The sequence below is a fragment of the Nematolebias whitei genome, chromosome 23 (assembly GCF_014905685.2).
Source record: "Nematolebias whitei isolate Nwh7 chromosome 23, NemWhi1, whole genome shotgun sequence".
NCBI classification, from domain to species: Eukaryota; Metazoa; Chordata; class Actinopteri; order Cyprinodontiformes; family Rivulidae; genus Nematolebias; species Nematolebias whitei.
The window spans coordinates 24,890,814-24,910,539 of NC_056520.1; the positions used below are offsets into that span (position 1 = coordinate 24,890,814).

Here is a 19,726-nt window from a genome sequence, read left to right on the forward strand (position 1 = left end):
GGGGGGGGGGCGCTCTGGACTATGCTACGACTTTCCCTTAAAAATTCAATGTCTTCTTAAAACTTTGGTAAGTCCGTATTTATTTAAATAAAAACTGTTTAATTAGATATAAGATCATTAAGAAAGTCCTAAATATTACTAACTAACTTTTTCATTCAATCAAACAAACTGGACGAGGAGACTTTGGAGAGCCTGGAATTGTTTGTTGATGAGTGTTTTACAGCTTAGTCATGGGTAAAACTAAAGATTCATCCGGTACTGCTAGTGATTCAGCTAACATCCCCACTGCTAAGCTGCACCGACAGGGAAGCTCAGACAGCGTTACGGCACCGTCTCCTGATAATACAGGTTTAAAGGAGATATTGGAGTCAATTGACCAGAAGCTAACTAGCTTGGATGCCAGGACTAACGTTGGTAGAGATGCTGCATAAAGAGTTTCAAGGCCTCAGGGAGTCTTTAGAATTCAGCCAACAACAGGTAGCATTACTTGCTAGTGAAAATCAGGAGCTTAGAGGCCGTCGGGTGTTGACCAGGACTATGTGGGGGTTCGGGGTCTGGGGGATTGCCATGTGCGGTGCTGGCGCTGTGCTCTCCCTGGGGTTGTTTGGACCCCCTGAGCTTGGCTCTTGGGTGCCATGGTTGGCCCGCTGGCCGGGGTGGCTGCCGGGGCCTGGCGGGCGGTCGGCTGGGGGCGTGTGCTTGGTTGTTGGCGGTGTGTGGGGGTGGTCGGTGGCGTGACCTCTTCGTGCCGGGGGGTGTCCTGTCGGCTGGGCGTGGCCTGGGCCGGGTCTGGGATATTGGCTCCTCTCCGTTCGAGAATGAATGGGTCTACCTCCTGGGTTTGGGCATGGGCTGCCCCCGTAGAGGGCGGGTACATGTCTTGGACCTGGGGGGTATAGAGTGCGTATCGGGAATAAGAATGAAATGTATCGTTATTGTATGTCTTTGAGTGAGTGAGTGTGAGAATGAGGCTGGGACTGTGTGATTGTGTCTGTGTATGAATGGGTATTTGTTAGGCCGAGACTCGGATTGCCCCCTCTTTGATACAACTGGGGGGTGCTTGGCATCACGCCCCTATCGCGCGGCCCCCTGGTGGGGTGTGCCCTTGCCTGCCGGCGCGCTTGGGGCCCTTGGTGTCGGGGGCTGGGCGCTTGGGCATGTGTCGGCTCGGCCTGGTGTCTGCCTGGTGGGGCTCGGGTCCTCTGGCCCTGTCAGGCCTTGGCCTGGGTGGTGTGAGTCCTCGGTGCCCGGGCCTGGGTGCCCGGGCCTGGACTTGCATCGGTGCGGCGGGTACCGAGTTTGTCGCTGTTGGCCCCGGGGGGTCACTGTATGTGGTTGCTGGTGGGGATCTTCCGGTTCTCCCCTGTGGTCCGATCTGGGGGGTGGGTGAGTGGTTCGTCCTGTGTGGGTGGCCTTGGGGGCTCCGCGGTCGGGGTCCCTCCTGGGGTCTTGGGCTCTGGTCCCCCCTTTTTCGTCCGCCTCTGGTCTTGGGGATCGGGTCTCTGCTGCTTCACAGTTACTATTAAATGTTCTATTAGAGAAGCCTTATACACTTATGCATGCTCACAAACACACACAAATAGATGCAGGGATGCTTATGTAGGCTTTATATGTAGATATATAGATTTGTATATGAATGTATATTCATGTATGTATGTATATAGGCGTTAGTATGGGTATATATATTTATGGAAACTTACTGCAAAGCCATGAATATTTTAAGTTTAAAAAAAGTTAAATCTGGTCCTCTGGACATTCAAAAAAAACAAACAAAGCAAAACAACAAAAAAATGTAGAAACGTTTCGTCTCTCATCCGAGAGACTTCCTCAGTCTGAGGTGCTGTATTCAGTTCAGTCTCTTAAATAGCACCTTCTCAGAGTGGATCAACCAGTTTTGCTGCTGACAACCAAAACCAGCTGATCACATGCTCAAGAAGGACCATCAGCCTAACAATGGATCATTAGCACACTGATGGCTGTTTACTATTCACAGAGGGCTGAGTGATACTAACAATCACAGCATTGTAAGAGGGGGACAGTTGAACACGTAGGCCTCCACCCCTGTTTAACGATGGACCGTTTCTTTTCACAAAGATGGCCTCCTTTACTCCTCTCTCAAACCATTGTTCCTTTCTATCCAGGATGTGCACATCTTCATCCCTGAAAGAGTGACCGCTGGCCTGGAGATGAGTGTAGACCGCAGAGTCCTGGCCTGATGATGTTGATCTTCTGTGCTGGGCCATCCTTTTGGCCAGTGGCTGTTTTGTTTCCCCAATGTAAGACTGATCACAGCCCTCCTGACACTGAACAGCATACACAACATTACTCTGTTTGTGCCGGGGGACTGGATCTTTGGGATGAACCAGTCTTTGCCGTAATGTATTTTGGGGTTTAAAAGCCACTGTGACGTTATGTTTAGAAAATAAACGTCTCAGTTTCTCTGATACGCCCTCAACATATGGAATGACCACTGGTCTGGGTTCCTCCTTTTCACCTGTTGGCTGACTGGAGTCCTGTTTAGGTTTCTTCTCTGCTTTCAGGAAGGCCCAGTTAGGATATCCACATTGCTCTAGAGCCTGTCTTGTGTGGGATTTCTCCTTCTGCCTGGCTCCTGAGCTAGTGGGGACGCTGTCTGCTCTGTGATACAGAGTCCTGATGACTCCTAACTTGTGCTCCAAAGGGTGATGGGAGTCAAACTGCAAATACTGGTCTGTGTGGGTGGGTTTGCGGTACACCTCAGTTTGCAAATGTCCTCTATCAGAGACTGAGACCTCACAGTCCAAGAAAGCCAACTTGCCATTTTTTTCATCTTCTCGTGTGAACTTGATGTATTTATCCACAGAGCTGATGTGGTCAGTAAAATGTTGGACTTCCTGAGATTTAATTTTAACCCAGGTGTCGTCAACATACCTGAACCAATGACTTGGTGGTGTCCCTGAAAAGGACGTCAAGGCTCTCTTTTCTACCTCCTCCATGTACAGGTTGGCAACAATAGGAGAAACTGGAGACCCCATAGCACACCCATGTTTCTGCCTATAATATTGCTCCCCATATGTGAAGTAGGTTGACTGCAGGCACAGTTTCAAGAGTTGACACAGTTGTTTTGTGGAAAGCGTGGTCCTGCTGCTCAGAGTGGTGTCTGATTTTAATTTTAAACTGATCACCTCTACTGCATCATCAACAGGAATGCACGTAAAGAGTGATGTGACATCAAGAGACCAGTGTTTCATCAGTCTCCATGATGACATCCCTCACTTTATCCACAAAGTCCATGGTGTTCTGTATGTGGTGTTCTGAGCTGCCAACTAAAGGGATGAGTACAGACGCCAGACATTTGGAAACATTGTAAGTGACAGAGTTAATCATGCTAACGATTGGTCTTAAAGGTACACCTTGTTTGTGGATTTTAGGTAAACCATATAGACTAGGTGTGGCCTCCCCTGGGTACAGTCTGTGGTACAGAAAACGGTCAATAGCCTTGTCTTGCTCCAAAATTTTCAGGCAATCTATCAATTTCTTCTTGTAACCACTTCCTGGATCTCTTTTCAGAGGTTCATAAGTGTTTAAGTCACTAAGGAGTGCCATAACTTTCTCATGATAGTCTTTCTGGTTCAAAATCACTGTGCACCTTCCTTTGTCTGCTGGGAGAATGATGATGTTTTTGTCCTTGCTAAGAGTGGTGAGTGCGTCCCTCTCCTCTCTACTGATGTTGGAAGGTAGTGGTTTGGCATTGCTGAGGCAGGCTGAAACTTTGATTCTGAGCTGTTCTGCTTCAGCCTCTTTAATTTTGTTGTTGCGGATGGCTGACTCAGTAGCTGTGATCATCTCCACCTGAGGAATTCTACTTGGTGCAACCACAAAGTTCAGTCCCCTGGCAAGAATCTCTGTCTCCAGCTGGGTGAGCTGTCTGTCAGATAAATTCTTCACCCACTTTTCTGTCTCCCTGACATGTAATTGACTACTGGAGTGTTGTCCTACACTTAATGTGTTGTTATTGGAATAGTGATGGTGTTGATGAGTTATTAGTAAGTTAAACTTGTTTTGTTGTTTAGTCTTGGACTTGACATGCTGTGCTAAATAAGCGTGCCTGATCTGTACAGTCCAACACTTGCTGAAGTGTGGTCTGATCTAGACACATACATGTAGTTAGTTTCTGTTTAATGTGCTCTTCTTTGGCCTTCAAGGCCTCAATAGTAAAATTGGTCTGTCTCACCAGAAAAGGCTTAAAGTGCATCAATTTGCCTGAAATAATAAAAAATATATATCCTTATTTAAACTCTAAACATTTTTGACCATATGATACTGAAAAATCAAATTAAATACAATCAATAAATGATAATAAATTCAAAATTATCTGCAAAATTTTAACTCAGGAGTGTTATACACAACACTTTGACGTACAAAACAAAAATGAAAAAAACATTTTGTGCTAATTTTTTTGTAAATCAAAATGAGGAAGTCAGGATTAATGGTTACAATGAGTACATTTTGCAGTGCACAGCTTTTTGAAGCACAGTTTGAAACATGATCCTGTAACTCTCAGCTCCTGCTCAATGTTTAGCTGGGACCTGGGGGGGGCGGTCCAGGAGGACGCGCTCACAAGAGAAGAACCTGACAAGTTGTTTAATGACATAAAATATATTTTGTTTGCAAAGAATAGAGTCCTAACATTTATTAAACATTACTTCTGTATTAAAAAAAACCCCATCAAAATTGTACTTTGACAAACTAAAAAACAAAAAAAAATGTTAAAGCGAAAGACGAAGAGGGACAGGTAACACTCTTGCTTTGAATTTATTCTCTGTTACATGTGTGCTGTGGGTGACAAGCGTCACCAGCTGAGGAGGTGTCAGAGTTATTTATTTCTCAGCAGCAGAGGGAAGCGACACGGTTCAAGCATGGCTCCCCAAACAACAAGACAGCCATATTTGTTCATAACTTTATTATTACTAAACCTAAGAGTTGCCGGATTTTAGCAAACAATTGCCGAACGCACACTGACAAAATGAGAATGATGCCAAAAAAAAAAAACTACTTCCTGCCGCAAAATGTTCCCCGGGGTCACATGCGCCCCCCCGGCATTGCTCTGGGCCCCCCCAGGGGGGCACACCCCTAAGTTACTACCTTGTAAACCCAGTAAGCATTTGTAAGACTATTTCTTTAGCATATAACATTGTACTTTATCACTGCTTTATAAGTATCTACAACTAATAATATATCCTAAAAAAATTAGGTTTACAAATGCTTATTGTGCTCACAAGGTAGTAACTTAGTGTGAAATGTTTAATATAACAACTCTACATGAAATATAGAGGTAAATGGTAAATGGACTGTACTGTACCTTTCTATCTTATTTCAAGATACTCAAAGCGCTTTACACTACAATCTGTGCCCTCATTTACCCATTCATACAGCACTCTACTAGATCTCTACAAAGCTAATTGAACAAATCATTCCAATGAGACTAATCAGTGCTTTAGATCACATTCATACACTGATGGGACACGCATCAGAGGCTATGAGGGGTTCAGTGTCTTGCCCAGGGACACTTCGGCATGTGACTGCTGGTGGATTAGAACCCCCAACTCTCGCATTGGAGGACAACTGCTCTAACCACTCAGCCACAGCCGCACCAAAGTCCATGCTCAATAATTCAGGTATAAAATCCAACAATGTTCAGTCAGGCCATCTGGACCGTTTCTTTTTTGGTGCCGAGACGTTTTGCCTTCCATCCAGAAGGCTTCTTCAGTCTGAGGAAACAGCAAACAAAACTGCTTCACCCCCAATGGCTTAAGCCTTACTCCAAAGTGGGAAAAAAACAGTTATGTTGGTGCTAAGATGGTCTCTGGGGCACGCCCTCTCCCTCATCGACAGTCATGTAAACTGGTTCAAAACACCAAAGTCCATGCTCTAAAATCCAGGTATAAAATCCAACAATGTTCAGTCAGGTCATCTGGGTGACCTGGATGATATAGGTGGCAGATTTATTTCACTATTTGGCAAGAAACTGGTCGGTTTTGTCTCTCTGTCACCCTTAATCAATGCATAATAAACAATTATTAATGATTTATAAAGTGTTTATAAAAGAATTAACATATCTATAAACTATTTATTAGCATCTGTAAGGGAAGCCTTATTGTCAAATGGTATCCTTAAGCAATTAGTGAGGGATAAAAAAGATTTTTTATCTTCATCTGTTTTGTGCTTCACACAGACGTGGTTGTGTGAAACAGAGTCAGACTCTGTGGTGCAAAAGTCTTGTAAATGCAAATCAACTTGGCAATGAAAGGTTCTGATGCTTTTTTTGACTACATCCAAAATTGTGTTTTATTTACATTTTGCTGGCACAATTTTGGGAATCTACTCTATATCTCTACATCCCTCTTTAGAAAGCCTTGAAACAAAATTTGCCACAAAGGCAGCTAGCCAGTTAAAAAACGTGATCACGATAAGCAATATAACTCAGAGAATTATCTATTATAAAACTATTATAATCAAATAAATTTTCGCTATATAATGTGATGACATGAATGGAAATTTTGCATACAAACCACTTGGACTGCAGTATTGCAACATAAAACTTAAGGTGGGTGATAGTGCAATGTAATTTGTTTGGCTGTTGGTCAAAAAAAATCTCACGAACCAATAAAACTTGCAACAAACTTAGCAGAAATAGCTACAACACAGCTAGTTTTACAGATAGTGAGCTAAAACTTGCTGTGGTAGAATGGGAGTCATCCCTATCATACTATGAGGGACTACATACTGTGGGACATCTTAAAGCTTTGACATGGAAGGCAACACGTATTTTACTCCTTCATTGAATGCCGTTTTCACTTTTAGTCACTTACCTTTCACCGACAGATGAACGGCGCTAAGAGTGTTTCCAAGAGCGTTTGATGCAGCACACACGTACAGCCCCGTGTCCTGTACCTTAGAGTACAAAACTTTTAAAGTGTAGTAACCTTCTCTGTCTTCAAATATCAGATGGCGTCTGTCGGGCTCTAGGAAAACCCCATCTTTCTTCCAGATGATCTCGGGTTTTGGCTTACCCGTCACAAAGCAACGAAACTTTGCGTGCTTCCCCTCCGTTACTGCAAACTTTTTGACTTTGGACGCATTGACAGGCTGCTCCTCTGTAAGCCTCGACAAGCTGAGCCTTCCACCTCTGTGCTTCGGTGACCTCTGGCTGCTGTTGTGACTGTTTGATGACATTTTACTCTCTTCTCGTTCTGGAATCGGCTCAACAAGAAGGATAGCTCCTGCCAAGGCCTCACCATGGCAGTTCACGGCCTTGCAGGTGTAGACGCCTTTGTCTGACATGCGCGTCCTGTAAAGCTTGAGCTGAAACCATCCTCCATCTTGACTGCTCACACTGAAGTGGGAATTCTCAAAGATATCATTCAGCTTCTTACCGTCTTTCGCCCAAGTCACCTCGTGCAAAGGCGTGCCCCAGATTTTGCATGAGAAAGCTGCATCCTCTCCTCGATCCACTCGCAGTGACAGGGGCTTGATGAGGAATCGAGGTTTATCATTGGCTGTTAAATCAACTTCCTCTAGCTTTGCATTTAGCTTACTGTTCCACCTCTGCTCCTTGTTTATTTTCTCCTCGTTCACACCATTTACTACAGCACTGTAACCATTTAGATATCCACCAATTTCTTCATTTACTTTCTTTGACTGCTTTTCAACATTTCCACCTGCTTGCATCACCTCCTGATTTTGTTCAAGGAGCTCTTCTTCCACTTTGAGCGAGGCTGCTGCATAGGTCTCACCTACGCTATTTCTAGCCTTGCAGATGTACTGACCAGCATCTTGCTGGGTCACTCCCATAATAGTTAGCAAGTACAACTTTCCTTCCTCTGCCAGCTTATATCGTCCTTCAGACAAAATTTGGACATTTTTACGTTCCCAGATTACATCCGGACGAGGATCTCCACCAATTTGGCATCTTAGTGTTGCATCCGTTCCACACTGTGCCACAACAGTGCGTGGGTAGCCCAAAACACGAGGCGCACCACCCAGAATATCCATGGCAACCTTTGGTCTTAATGAATAAAGGAGTGTCTTTTGTTTGGTTTTGTCTCAACGTTAGCTTGCAATGATCTTTGGTGTAGACTGCAGATTGTGGAGTCTGGACTCTTTGTTGACAATCTAAAGATCAGGAAAAATTATAGTAAATACGTTTATAGGAAAATTATGTTCTTACATTGCCAGGATAGCATTCTGTAAACTTGCAGTCAGAAATTCACATAATTCTTTTCAGAAGTGCTTTACTATCGCCAGGAAACAAATTACAGTATTTTCCGCCGTACATGTCGCTCTGCCCTATAAGTCGCATCAGTCCATATTTGTCTAATAAAGTGGAAAAATCCATAAATATGACGCTTTGCTGTATATGTCGCATCTATTATGCGTCTTCGCTGACGCGTCGCGTTTGTTTCGCGTCATTGCTGACAACCCAGAAATGTGGGTCAAACCTGGAAATGTGTGCCGGTGTTGTGCCAAAAATCGATGGGCTGCCAAATGGCGGCCACAGGAGTGTGCACGGGAGGACTTTAACAATAATTTAACAAGATTAACACTTAAAAACAATTATTTGTTTCCTCAAAATTATAGTAAATGTGTGTCTCAGTCTAACGTTTGCTTAATAAATACACTTTGACGGTCAAATCAGCTGTATTTCAAAAGTATTTGCTGCCTCAGTGCTCCCAGAAGCACGCAGAGGGAGGGAAAAAAAGGAAGGTGGAACGCTGTGTGTTTCTTCAAAATTTAACAAGAAAAGCACCTAAACAATTATTTGTCCGCTCGAAATTATAGCAAAGGTGTCTCAGTTTAACTTTTACTTAATAAATGCACTTCAATTTATCAAATTAGCTGCATTTCGCTGGGGCGGTGCAGCAAAATGAAGCTGGTTTGACGGTTGTGCTAAGCAGCGAGCAAAACGAAGGTGGGAGGCTGTGGCAAGCTGATTGTGTCAATAATAGCTGGTGCAGATTCTCAGTCATCCAGGACATGGTAAATTCAAAAAGTTCAATACAAAAATAATAAAGTATAATAAATTAAGTCCAGTTGTTTTTGGCTTGAACTTTTTTTAATTTGTCATAATAGCCACTTTTACCTATTACATGATGCAACAGCATGCCTTACTGTTACTACTACTCTGCTTCCATCTAGTGGCTGAAAATGGCAGTGTTAAATTTTTTCAGTCAGAATGAATGAAAACGGTCATATCTTAGCCAAAAATTGTTTTATCAGTATGGGGAAAAAAATACATAAATATGTCGCTTTTGCATATAAGTCACAGGGCATGCAAATTATGAAAAAAACAAACAACAAAAAACGCGACTTATACAGCGAAAAATACGGTACTCAAAATTGACATAAAAGCATAGTAAAGTGTTACAAATAAACACAAAGTTAGCACGTTGAGATAGCATAGTGTTTTGAAATTTAGCCAAATGGATTTTCAGCAAACACACAGCAACCATGGTTGTCTTATAACTGACACTGTAACTCACTGAAGAGGGTATTTTTAAAGTAGCCTGACGCTGGACACCAGAGCACAAGAATAATTGTGCAAAACTATGCGGTTTCTAAAATTTACAAAAAAAAACAAAAAAAAAAAACTGATTTGTTTCTTAAACTGTAAAAGAACATTGATAAGTCAAACTTACCTTCTCTGAAACTCACTTTCCCTAAAGCGTTACTAAGAATCTGGCTCAAAATTGATGTCCTTCAAGCGATCACATGTATTAGTTGCTTCAGTTGACGTTGAGCTCCTCTGAAATGCTCGACATGTAAAATTGGAGATTGGTTGCTTTGTACATTTAAGTTCCTTGTTTTCTTAGTTTGTGGATTACAGATTGTGGTTCTTATTCAGCATACCTTTGGTTCACTCGTGCTTCTTCATAAAAAGAGAAAAAACAATATCCCCTGTACATAGTTAGTTAGTCACAGTCACAGGTGTCATTTCTTGATCGCGTTCGTCCTTTCTGGCCATGCGGTGCATGTGTCAGCTCTGATTCTGTCATTGTCCAGCAGCTAAAGAGTAACAGGAAAGGGGTGAGGGGTGTGTAAATAGATGCTTTAGCAGCTGCTGCAACTGCAAGCCGCCCCCTAAAAATACCACCAGCTTTCATGACGCAGGGCCAGATAAAGTTCCCTATTCACAGACTATGACTCACTAAAGATAGCAGGGGTCTGTACTGGATCACTCGGCTCTAAATACCTCAGAAGTAAAGGACATCCCACCTGCTGGATTTCCTTGTATCACAAATTGCACTAAAGTATAAACAAGGTCAAATTTTTTATCACATTAGGACATGATTAATATTAAACAGTTAACATGGGTGTCAGTTTTGGTATATAATGACTGAGAACATTCAAACGAAAGACAAAATATCTCTGCCTTTCAAAGTTGTGTGCTTTAAATTCTAGAAGTTCAGATTCTCACGATGGAAGACTATTTACACAAATCAAGGCTTTTTTTAGGCATTCCACACATCCAAATATGGGGGGAGTGGTGGCGCAGAGGTTGGAGAAGGTGAGCCTCTGATTGGAAGATCTTTGCTTCAACTCCCTGAACCAACATCAAAATATGGGTGGGAAAGGCAAAGGGAAGTCTGCGATTGTCAGCATTGTATGTTCCCATACATTGGCGAAATTACTTCTCTGCGTTAACCCATCACACCTGGATACACCCAGGTAGAGCAGTGGGCAGCTATGCAAGTGCCCGGGGAGCAATTGGTGAGTAAGTGTCTTGTTCAGAGACACCACGACATGTGGGAATAGTTGGGAGTCGAACCGCGATTTTCTGGTCCCAAGTCGGCTGACCTACCTCTACCTACCTTGGGGCGGTTGTGGCCGAGTGGTTAGAGCAGTCGTCCTCCAATGCGAGAGTTGGGTGTTTGAATCCACCAGCAGTCACATGCTGAAGTGTCCCTGGGCAAGACACTGAACCCCTCATAGCATCTGATGTGTGTCCCATCAGTGTGTGCATGTGATCTAAAGCACTGATTAGTCTCATTAGAATGATTTGTTCAATTAGCTTTGTATAGATCTAGTAGAGTGCTGTATGAATGGGTAAATGAGGGCACAGATTGTAGTATAAAGTGCTTTGAGTATCTTGAAATAAGATAGAAAGGCGCTATATAAGTACAGTCCATTTACCATTTACCCCATCTCGGCCCGGTGAAAACACCCATACCTGCCTCCACTCTCGTTTGCCCCTCTCTGGGCCCTTGAGCAAGGCCCTTAACCCCCATCTGCTCCCCCTTGGCACCTTAGATAGCAGCTCTCTGCTCCACAAAGAAGGCTGTGGTAGATCGGTGGTTGTGTCAGGGAGGGCATCCGGCGTAAAAACAATTGCCAAGTCTTTGTGTGAGTTGGTTCACTGTGGCGACCCCTGAAGAAGGGAGCAGCCAAAAGAAGAAAAAAAACAATAGTCAAAATACAATTTTTAATATTACAGAGATTCTGAGAATTTTTATACAAAGAAAAAAACAAACCCTATTTTTTGTGACCGGGTTTTCAGCCTAATGTGTTAAGAACTAGATTAAAATTCACCACACAGCATTTTTAATCTTTGATACAAAACAGGAGGTGGCACGGTGGTGCAGTTGGTAGAGCTGCTGCCTCTCAGCAAGCAGTTTGCCCTGTTCAAATCCCAGTTCGGGGACCTTTCTGGGTGGAGTTTACGCATTCTCTCTGTGCATGCATGGGTTTTCTCTGGGTACTCCAGTCAAAAACATGCATGTTAGTCTGATTGGTAAGTCTAAATTATTTCTAGGTGTGAGTGAGAGAGTGAATGGTTGTTTTTCTCGTTTGTCTCTATGTGGCCCTGTGATGGACTTGCGACTAGGGATGCACCGTTCTACCTTTTTAAATTCCGATCCAATCCTGATACCTAGAACTGAGTATCGGCCGATACCGATCCAGTTCCAATATCATCAATCAATCAATCAACTTTATTTATATAGCACATTTTAAAAACCACAAGTGTAGCCAAAGTGCTGCACAATAAAACAATAAAAACATACAAAGCATACACAAAGAAACATAAAAACCATTCACATACCAGTTTCACAGCAGGTGTATTAAAAAGCCATAAAAGATAACATCACGTGTTAAAAGCCAAAGAATAAAAGTGTGTCTTTAAAAGAGATTTAAAAACAGGAAGAGAGGAGGCCTGTCTGACACTCAAGGGTAAAGTGTTCCACAACCTGGAAGCAACAACAGCAAACGCTCTGTCACCTCTGAGCTTCAGCCTAGTTTTAGGGACTGTCAGCAGCAGCTGATCAGCTGATCGTAGGGATCGGGGTGGACAGTAAGGCTGAAGCAGCTCAGACAGATATGGTGGGGCAAGGTTGTTCAGACATTTAAAAACAAACAGCAAAAGCTTAAAATTAATTCTGTAGTGCACAGGGAGCCAATGAAGGGACGCCAGGATGGGAGTAATATGCTCGCGCCTACGAGCCTGAGTTAACAGGTGAGCAGCAGAGTTCTGCACAAGCTGCAAACGAGCAAGAGACATCTGGCTAATGCCTGCATACAGCGCATTACAGTAGTCAAGACAAGCTGTGATAAAAGCATGGATTTATTTCTCCAAGTCAGGTCTTGCTAGGATTGGTTTCACTTTTGCTATTTGGCGGAGTTGATAAAAACTTTTCTGAACAACACTGCTGATCTGTTTTTCAAATTTAAAATCAGACTCAAACTTCACCCCCAGATTGGTGACACAGTCCTTGAGATAAAATGACAGTGAGCCAAGATCTATGCTGGGAGAGGGACGGCAACTTGGTCCAAACATCATAACTTCAGTCTTGTTCTCATTTAGACTAAGGAAGTTAAGAGAGAACCATGTCTTAACATCATTAAGGCAGTGTGTAAGTTGTTGAACTGTGTTGTTTTGTGCCATGGGAAAATAGATCTGGCAATCATCAGCATAAAAGTGAAATAAAATGCCATGCTTCCTAAAAATCGAGCCAAGGGGGAGTAAGTAAAGGGCAAATAAAAGAGGGCCAAGGATTGAGCACTGGGGGACACTATGTGGAAGAGGAGCAGTGGAAGACATAAAATTGTCGATTTTTACGCAGAAACTCCTATTGGTTAAATACGACCGAAACCAATTGAGGGCGACACCCCTGATGCCCACACAGTGCTCAAGACGAGAGATTAAAATGCTGTGATCAACAGTGTCAAATGCAGCAGACAAATCTAAGAGCACTAAAACAACAGACTTTCCGGAGTCTGTGGACAAGAATATATCATTTGAAACCCTCAAAAGTGCACTCTCTGTACAGTGGCGGGCTTTAAACCCAGACTGAAACGGCAGTGATACCATTGTCCTCTAAAAATGGTAACAACTGGTTGTAAACAACCTTTTCTAATAGTATTGAAATAAATGGGAGATTAGAGATAGGCCTGAAATTGGAGCAGAGAGAGGGGTCAAGACCTGGTTTTTTTGAGTAGAGGGCGTACAAATGCATGTTTAAAAGCCTCAGGTACTATACCAGAGGAAAGACTGCTATTGATAATCTTAAGTACACTTGGTTCAATAGTGGAAAATACCTCCTTAAATAAACGAGGTGGAATGGAATCTGCAGGAGAACCAGAGGGCCTCATATGATCAACTGTGTCCTGTAGAAAAGAGAAGGACACAGGCTCAAACTGATCAAAAACAGATGAGTGGTGTAGAGGAATAGAAGGATCATAGGAAGGCTGAGAAATACAAGCTCTGGTTGACACAATTTTATCAGTGAAGAAGTGGAGGAAACTTTCACAGATTTCAGTGGAGGCATCAAAACCAACAGACTTGGGAGCATGGAGAACAATATCTATGGTTTTGAACAAAACTCTGGGGTTGTTACAGTTAGAAGAAATTATGCCTGAGAGATAATTGTTCTTCTCGGCTATTACAGTTTTCTGATAATGTAACAGACTCTCTTTGAGAATATTAAAAGAAACATGTAGTCTGTCCTTTTTCCACCTGCGCTCCGCTTTTCTGCACTCGCGCCTGGCAGCGTGCGTGACGTCACCCAGCCAGGTTTCGGGGGTAGGTTTGGTGCGTCGGTTCTTCAAAGGAGCGATCGTGTCCAGTGTTTGTAAACAGACAGAGTGGAAGCTGGAAACCAGTTCATCAATATTTAGACAAAGAGAGTCTTTAGTTATCCTCGCAGAGACCAAGAAAGGTGGAGGAGAACATGGTTGGAGAGGAGGAGTTAAACATGCGACAGCGCTGAGGAGGAGCATGCACTTTAACTGGGCAGTGAGTGGGAATGTCAAATAGGATGGGCATATGATCTGAAAAAACAGCATCACATATGTTCAAGTTGGAAACATCCAGACCATGAGTCAGGACCAAGTCAAGTGTGTGCCCGAGTTCATGAGTAGGACCAGACACAGACTGTACAAAGTTAAAAGAGTCAATAACATTTAAAAAGCTCCTGGAGATCGGCTCTTCTGGACAGCAGACACGAATATTAAAATCTCCAAGAATGAGAAAATAATCATATTTGGGCAGGATGTCAGCCAAAAATTCTGAAAAGTCATTTATAAAATCCTTATTGTGCTTGGGTGACTGATAGATGACGACACACAAGACAACATGAGCGTGGCCGATTTCAAATGTGCAGTGTTCAAAACTTGTAAAAGAAGACTGCAGGCTGATCTGCCGGCATTTAAAATCATTTTTAAAAACAACTGCTATTCCTCCTCCTTTCTGACCCGACAGGCGCGGGGAATTAAAATAGCAGCAATCAGGTGGTGACAGTTCAATAAGAGCGGTGGGCTCGCCGGTTCTCAGCCATGTCTCTGTTACGCAGAGAAAATCCAGATCACGGGACATGAAGAAATCCCTCAAGATTAAAGTTTTCTTTGACAGTGATCTTGCATTAACAAGGCCAAACCTGGCAGGGGCCGGTGCATCCAAAGCTGCAGCTGTCTGTGGAGCCCGACGCAGGGCTCGTAGATGGCGGAGATTTACACCACGCCGGCGAGGACGGAGAGAGTAGGGGCCGCGGGGGCGGACCACGTCATCCGAACTGACAGCACACACCAGCCAGCTGTCAGCGGGGTCCAGCGACCGCGGGCTCAGAAAGAGACCAGGTACCACTCCATTTCTCCTCCGGGAGACCACAGGAAATCGTGCCAAGAAAGCTTTAATCTTTAACAGTCGTCCGCTGCGTTTGCCCCGGCGGCGCCGGCGTTTACGCCGAGGGAGAGGAGCGTGGGTGTGGCAGAGGTGAGCAGGTGTCCGACTGGTGAAGGAAAACTGCTGAAACGTCGTGTGAACATCACAATCAGTGTCAAATTTCACTAAATTCTTGGCAGAGAGACGAAGATCCAACAATGTTTGGCTATCATACACAAGCAGAGAACTGGCACTGATGATAAAAAACAAAAACAGCACGAACACAAACAGCGAGAGACGGCAAGCCACACACACTAGCACCATCTTCTCAACTCCTAAAAACTCATCATCATCATTGATTTTATATGAGGCTGTAATAATCTCCTCTCAAGTACAATTTGTACAAATATATGCATGCATGTCCAAAAAGGCAACTTGAGGTAAGTTGTAATAATGTTGGATAAGTTTTAAAGTTAGAATTAAATTCTGCTAACATAAAACATGTTTTTTTTATTCCTAGCTTTAAAGTGGATATTAAAGTGATTAATTTAAGTGATTGTTTAAAGTTGTTTTATATTTTATCAGGGGCAGATACACACATTTTTTCTTCTATCTGCACTCTTTTCATTCAATGTTTTCTTTTTGATGATTTTTTTTTATTTTGTTTCATTTAAATGAATGAATAAATTAAATGTTAAATGGCTTCAAACATCTGCTAAGTTCATGGCATAAACCAACAGACATGTTCCTGTTATTAGTATTTTACATCACTTTATAATGTAGCTGTTTATGTTTTTAATATATATAATTTTTAACTCGTGTTTTTTTTGATTGTCTACTGTTGTACTGATAAATATCTCCTGGAGGGTAAACTATATCTTGGCTGCAAGTATCAAGCTGTGAAATCCTTCGTTTTCTACAACTGATAGTGGTTGATCATTAATTATGATGAAGTTTAGCAACTTCTCTGTAAACATTTGAGCTCCGTGGTTTCAGCGACGTCTTCTTCTTGTTCAATCCGAAGCAAGCAGCCTGATTTGGGGCACCTCCTCAGAGATGGGCAGACTGAGTGGGGCAGATTGGACGCGGCTGGCCGGTGTCGAGTCGCCTCTTTCGGTTTGACCAAAGAGTAGTGCCCCGCTGAAGCCACGGAGCTAGAATGTCCATCGTAAAACTAACTTTAACATGGTTTAATGTGGCGCTATGGCTCTGCAGACATTGCACGTTGCTGTCTTGTTTTGTGGTGTTTCTAGTGTAAAATACTTCCACACAGCGGACATGTTTAGATGAAAAGTTTGTTAGCTGTTAGCCACAGTGCTGCTAACTCAGTCCTCACGTTGTAGCTGGCTGCAAACTATGAACTAGATTTCCTGAATGTGAGGCGGGTCTTATTACTCTGGGTTCATGAGACACGCCGCCGTTCAGGAAATCCATTCCATAGTTTGAAGCCAACTTGCGTCATGGATTGGAAATATCGGCAGATGGATCGGAAAATCCGATACGTAAATTATGCTGGTATCGGAGGCCAATACCGATACTGGATCGGATCTGCCCCATCCCTACTTGCAACCCGTCCAGGGTGTACCCCGCCCCTCGCACAATGATTGCCAGACATGGGCACCGGCGACCCCCTGACCTAAAATGGAAGAAGCGGGTAAAAGATAATGATGGATGGATCAAGTTTATCAAAAGGGTACTTGGTACTGCAAGGGCGTTAAAGCCAAACACAATTTGAGGTTTGGAAAATCTTAAAGGAAGAAATAATTTTAGTAACCTCAGTAATAGTTAGGTCACTAGTTAGGTCCTTGGACACGCTCACCACCCTTGTCGTCACCCCCCCCCCCCCATGCTTGTGCTTGTATGTGTATGTTAAATCTAGCAAATTTTTGTTACTTTTTTTGCCATCTTATTTGTATTTTTTTTTTAACATCTGTATGCATTTTGTGGCTGTCTATTGTTGCTGTTGTCCATTGTTGTCATTATTTGTTGAAATCAGGTCTCTCTTGTAAATGAGTCCTCGAGGCTCAATGGGATTTACCTGTTTAAATAAAGGTTGAATGAATGAATGTGTGGGGTGTTTTTTTTTTTCATTATCTGGGTCTTTCTTCTCAGCCAAGAAGAAAGAGTTTGATAGGATTTTTTTTTTGCCTCAAAATCCTACATGTGTCCACTTTCACTACTTTGTTTGTCTTTCTTAATAGATCTCATTTGCAAATGAGTCTTAGAGGCTCAGTGTGATTTATCTGTCTAAATAAAGGTCGAATGAATGAAAAAATAGTTATGACTCGTGAAAGACTGATTTGCTTTCATCAGTGGGTTTAAAGGAAATACTGTAGCTGGCTTTTTAAAATGAACTGTTAGTTCCTCAACGTATGTGATAACAAAACAGTTATTAAAGGTTCTGGTAACATCCTCCAAATAAACAGTTAACCTGCCATTCACCTGAAGCTGTATGTTACTGAACTTTCTACTACCGACTCAACCTAAAAGTTTGTTTAGATTTTCTCAAATAATCTTTAGTTAACGTCTCAGCACAAAAAAAAAAAAAGAAACTGTCCAGATGACCTGACTGAAAAATGTTGGATTGTATACCTGGATTATTGAGCATGGACTTTGTTGTTTTCAACCAGTTTGACAAGACTGTCAACAAGGAAGAGGGCCGGAAATGGAGGAGGGGGCGTACCAAAGAGACCATCTTATCACAAGCAGAACTGATTTGTTCCACTTTGGAGTAAGGTGTTGGGTGAAAAATCAGTTTTGTTGTGCGTTTCCTTGACTGATGAAGCCTTCCGGACCGAAGGCGAAATGTTTCAGCACCAAAAAAAGAAACTGTCCAGATGACCTGACTGAAAAATGTTGGAATCTTTAGATTTCTGTTAGCACTATTTATCAGTCCAAGTAGCTAGTTAAAACTAGCTAGCTTTAGCTAGTTTTAAGACAAATGCCTGTATGTCCCAAAACAGTGTGTCCAACCTGCTAGACTGATTTTAGTCTATATATTTGCAATCCACAAACAGATAGGTGTGTAAAGATGGTTGCATTGTAGCCTCATCTCATTTGAGCAAAGTTGGTCAATTTTCCAGCTTGTCAGAAAATGTTGTTCATGAGATGCAAAACCTCTAAGCCACGTGTCAAACTCAAAGCCAGAGGGCCAAAATCTGGCCCTTGGTTACATCTTATTCAATTCAGTTTATTTCTATAGTTCCAAGTCGCAACAGAAATCATCTCAGGTCACTGAACAGAAACATATAACCAATTAGTAAAATTTATCTATCTAAGAAATGGTAAAATGGTAAATGGACTGTGCTTATATTGCATCTTTCCATCTTATCTAGACACTCAAAGCTCTTTACAACCCAATCTGTGTCCTCATTTACACATTCATACAGCAATCTACTAGGTCTCTACAAAGACTAATCAGAGCTTTATCGCATTCATACAACGATGGGACAGAGGCAATGAGGGGTTTAGTGTCTTGGCTGGTGGAATCAAACCCCCAACTCTCCCAATGAAGGACGACTGCTCTAACCACTCTGCCACAGCTGCCCCACAGAAAGCCATTGTGTTGAATCCATTTCATCACAGTCTCCCATCACAAGCAAGCACAAAGGCAACAGTGGAAAGGAAAAAACTCCTTTTTAACAGAAAGAAACCTCCAGCAGAACCAGGCTCAGGACGAGCGGCCATCTGCTTCAGCCAGCTGGGTTTGAGGGGAACAGGAAGGAGGAACAGACAAACACAGAATGGCAGGTCCAGATGTACTTTCTATAGGAGGAAGACAAAAAAAAAGTTAAGATAGAAATAAACACAAATACAAACAGATTATCTGGCCCATAAGATAATATTTTAAATGTAAAATAATTTTATCACTTCTCATTTTGCTTAAAAAGCTAGAAATCTTTATTTAGTGGAGACATTTCATGACGGTAAACTTTGACGCCAATACTTTTATTTCAGTAAGCTTTGATTTTGATGTGGACAGAGCAACAGAAAACATCAAATAAACCTGCCACCAAGAACATGTCACATATCTGACGAGTTAATGTATTGATAGAAACTGGCCCTTGGTTTGAATCAAGTTTTTAAATTTGACCCCCTTTTGTAAGATTTTGACACCCCCAGCTTAAGGGGTCATTCTGCTATTTCCACTGCAAGTACTAGTACTTAGGTAGTTAGGATTGTTTCCCTCCAAAACAGATCTTAACCTGCCATTGACACTTATTGTCTGCATTCTCAGACAATTTCTCTTTAAGCTGTCACTTCCTGGGTGCTTTAGACAGCGACACCCCTGATGCACACTGCAAGCTGTCGACAGATATTTGACCTTCAGTACGGGTCACGTAACTTTGATTCATTTGTGAACATGTAAACATTGTGTGGATAGAATACCTTCCTGAACAGACATCTTTTTCTTCTTGTAATTAAAGTAAAACTAAACCATATCACCTCACAATGCTGACTCCATTTAAGGCTGCTCTTACCCTCTCATCCCTGCAGCTGTTGGCAGCAATGACTGCATTACCATCAAAAGAGCTGGTGGATTGTTGGCCTGAGATTGAGTTTCTTTTTGAAAAGCTAAAGAGGATTCACTGA

The 19,726-nt window shown here is 42.5% G+C and overlaps 1 protein-coding gene across 1 annotated transcript in view; it reads right to left on the bottom strand.

Moving 5' to 3' along the window:
• obsl1a (obscurin like cytoskeletal adaptor 1a) overlaps positions 1-10,047 on the bottom strand; it is a 75,840-nt gene extending 65,793 nt beyond the window's left edge. Inside the window, exons 1-2 of the mRNA XM_037696706.1 lie at positions 9,678-10,047; positions 6,852-8,154 (exon numbers count right to left, since the gene is read on the bottom strand). Coding sequence (XP_037552634.1) covers positions 6,852-8,034 — 1,183 coding nt within the window. The 5' untranslated portion in view covers positions 8,035-8,154; positions 9,678-10,047. The remainder of the gene's footprint in view (positions 1-6,851; positions 8,155-9,677) is intronic.
• Positions 10,048-19,726: the final 9,679 nt, after the last annotated feature.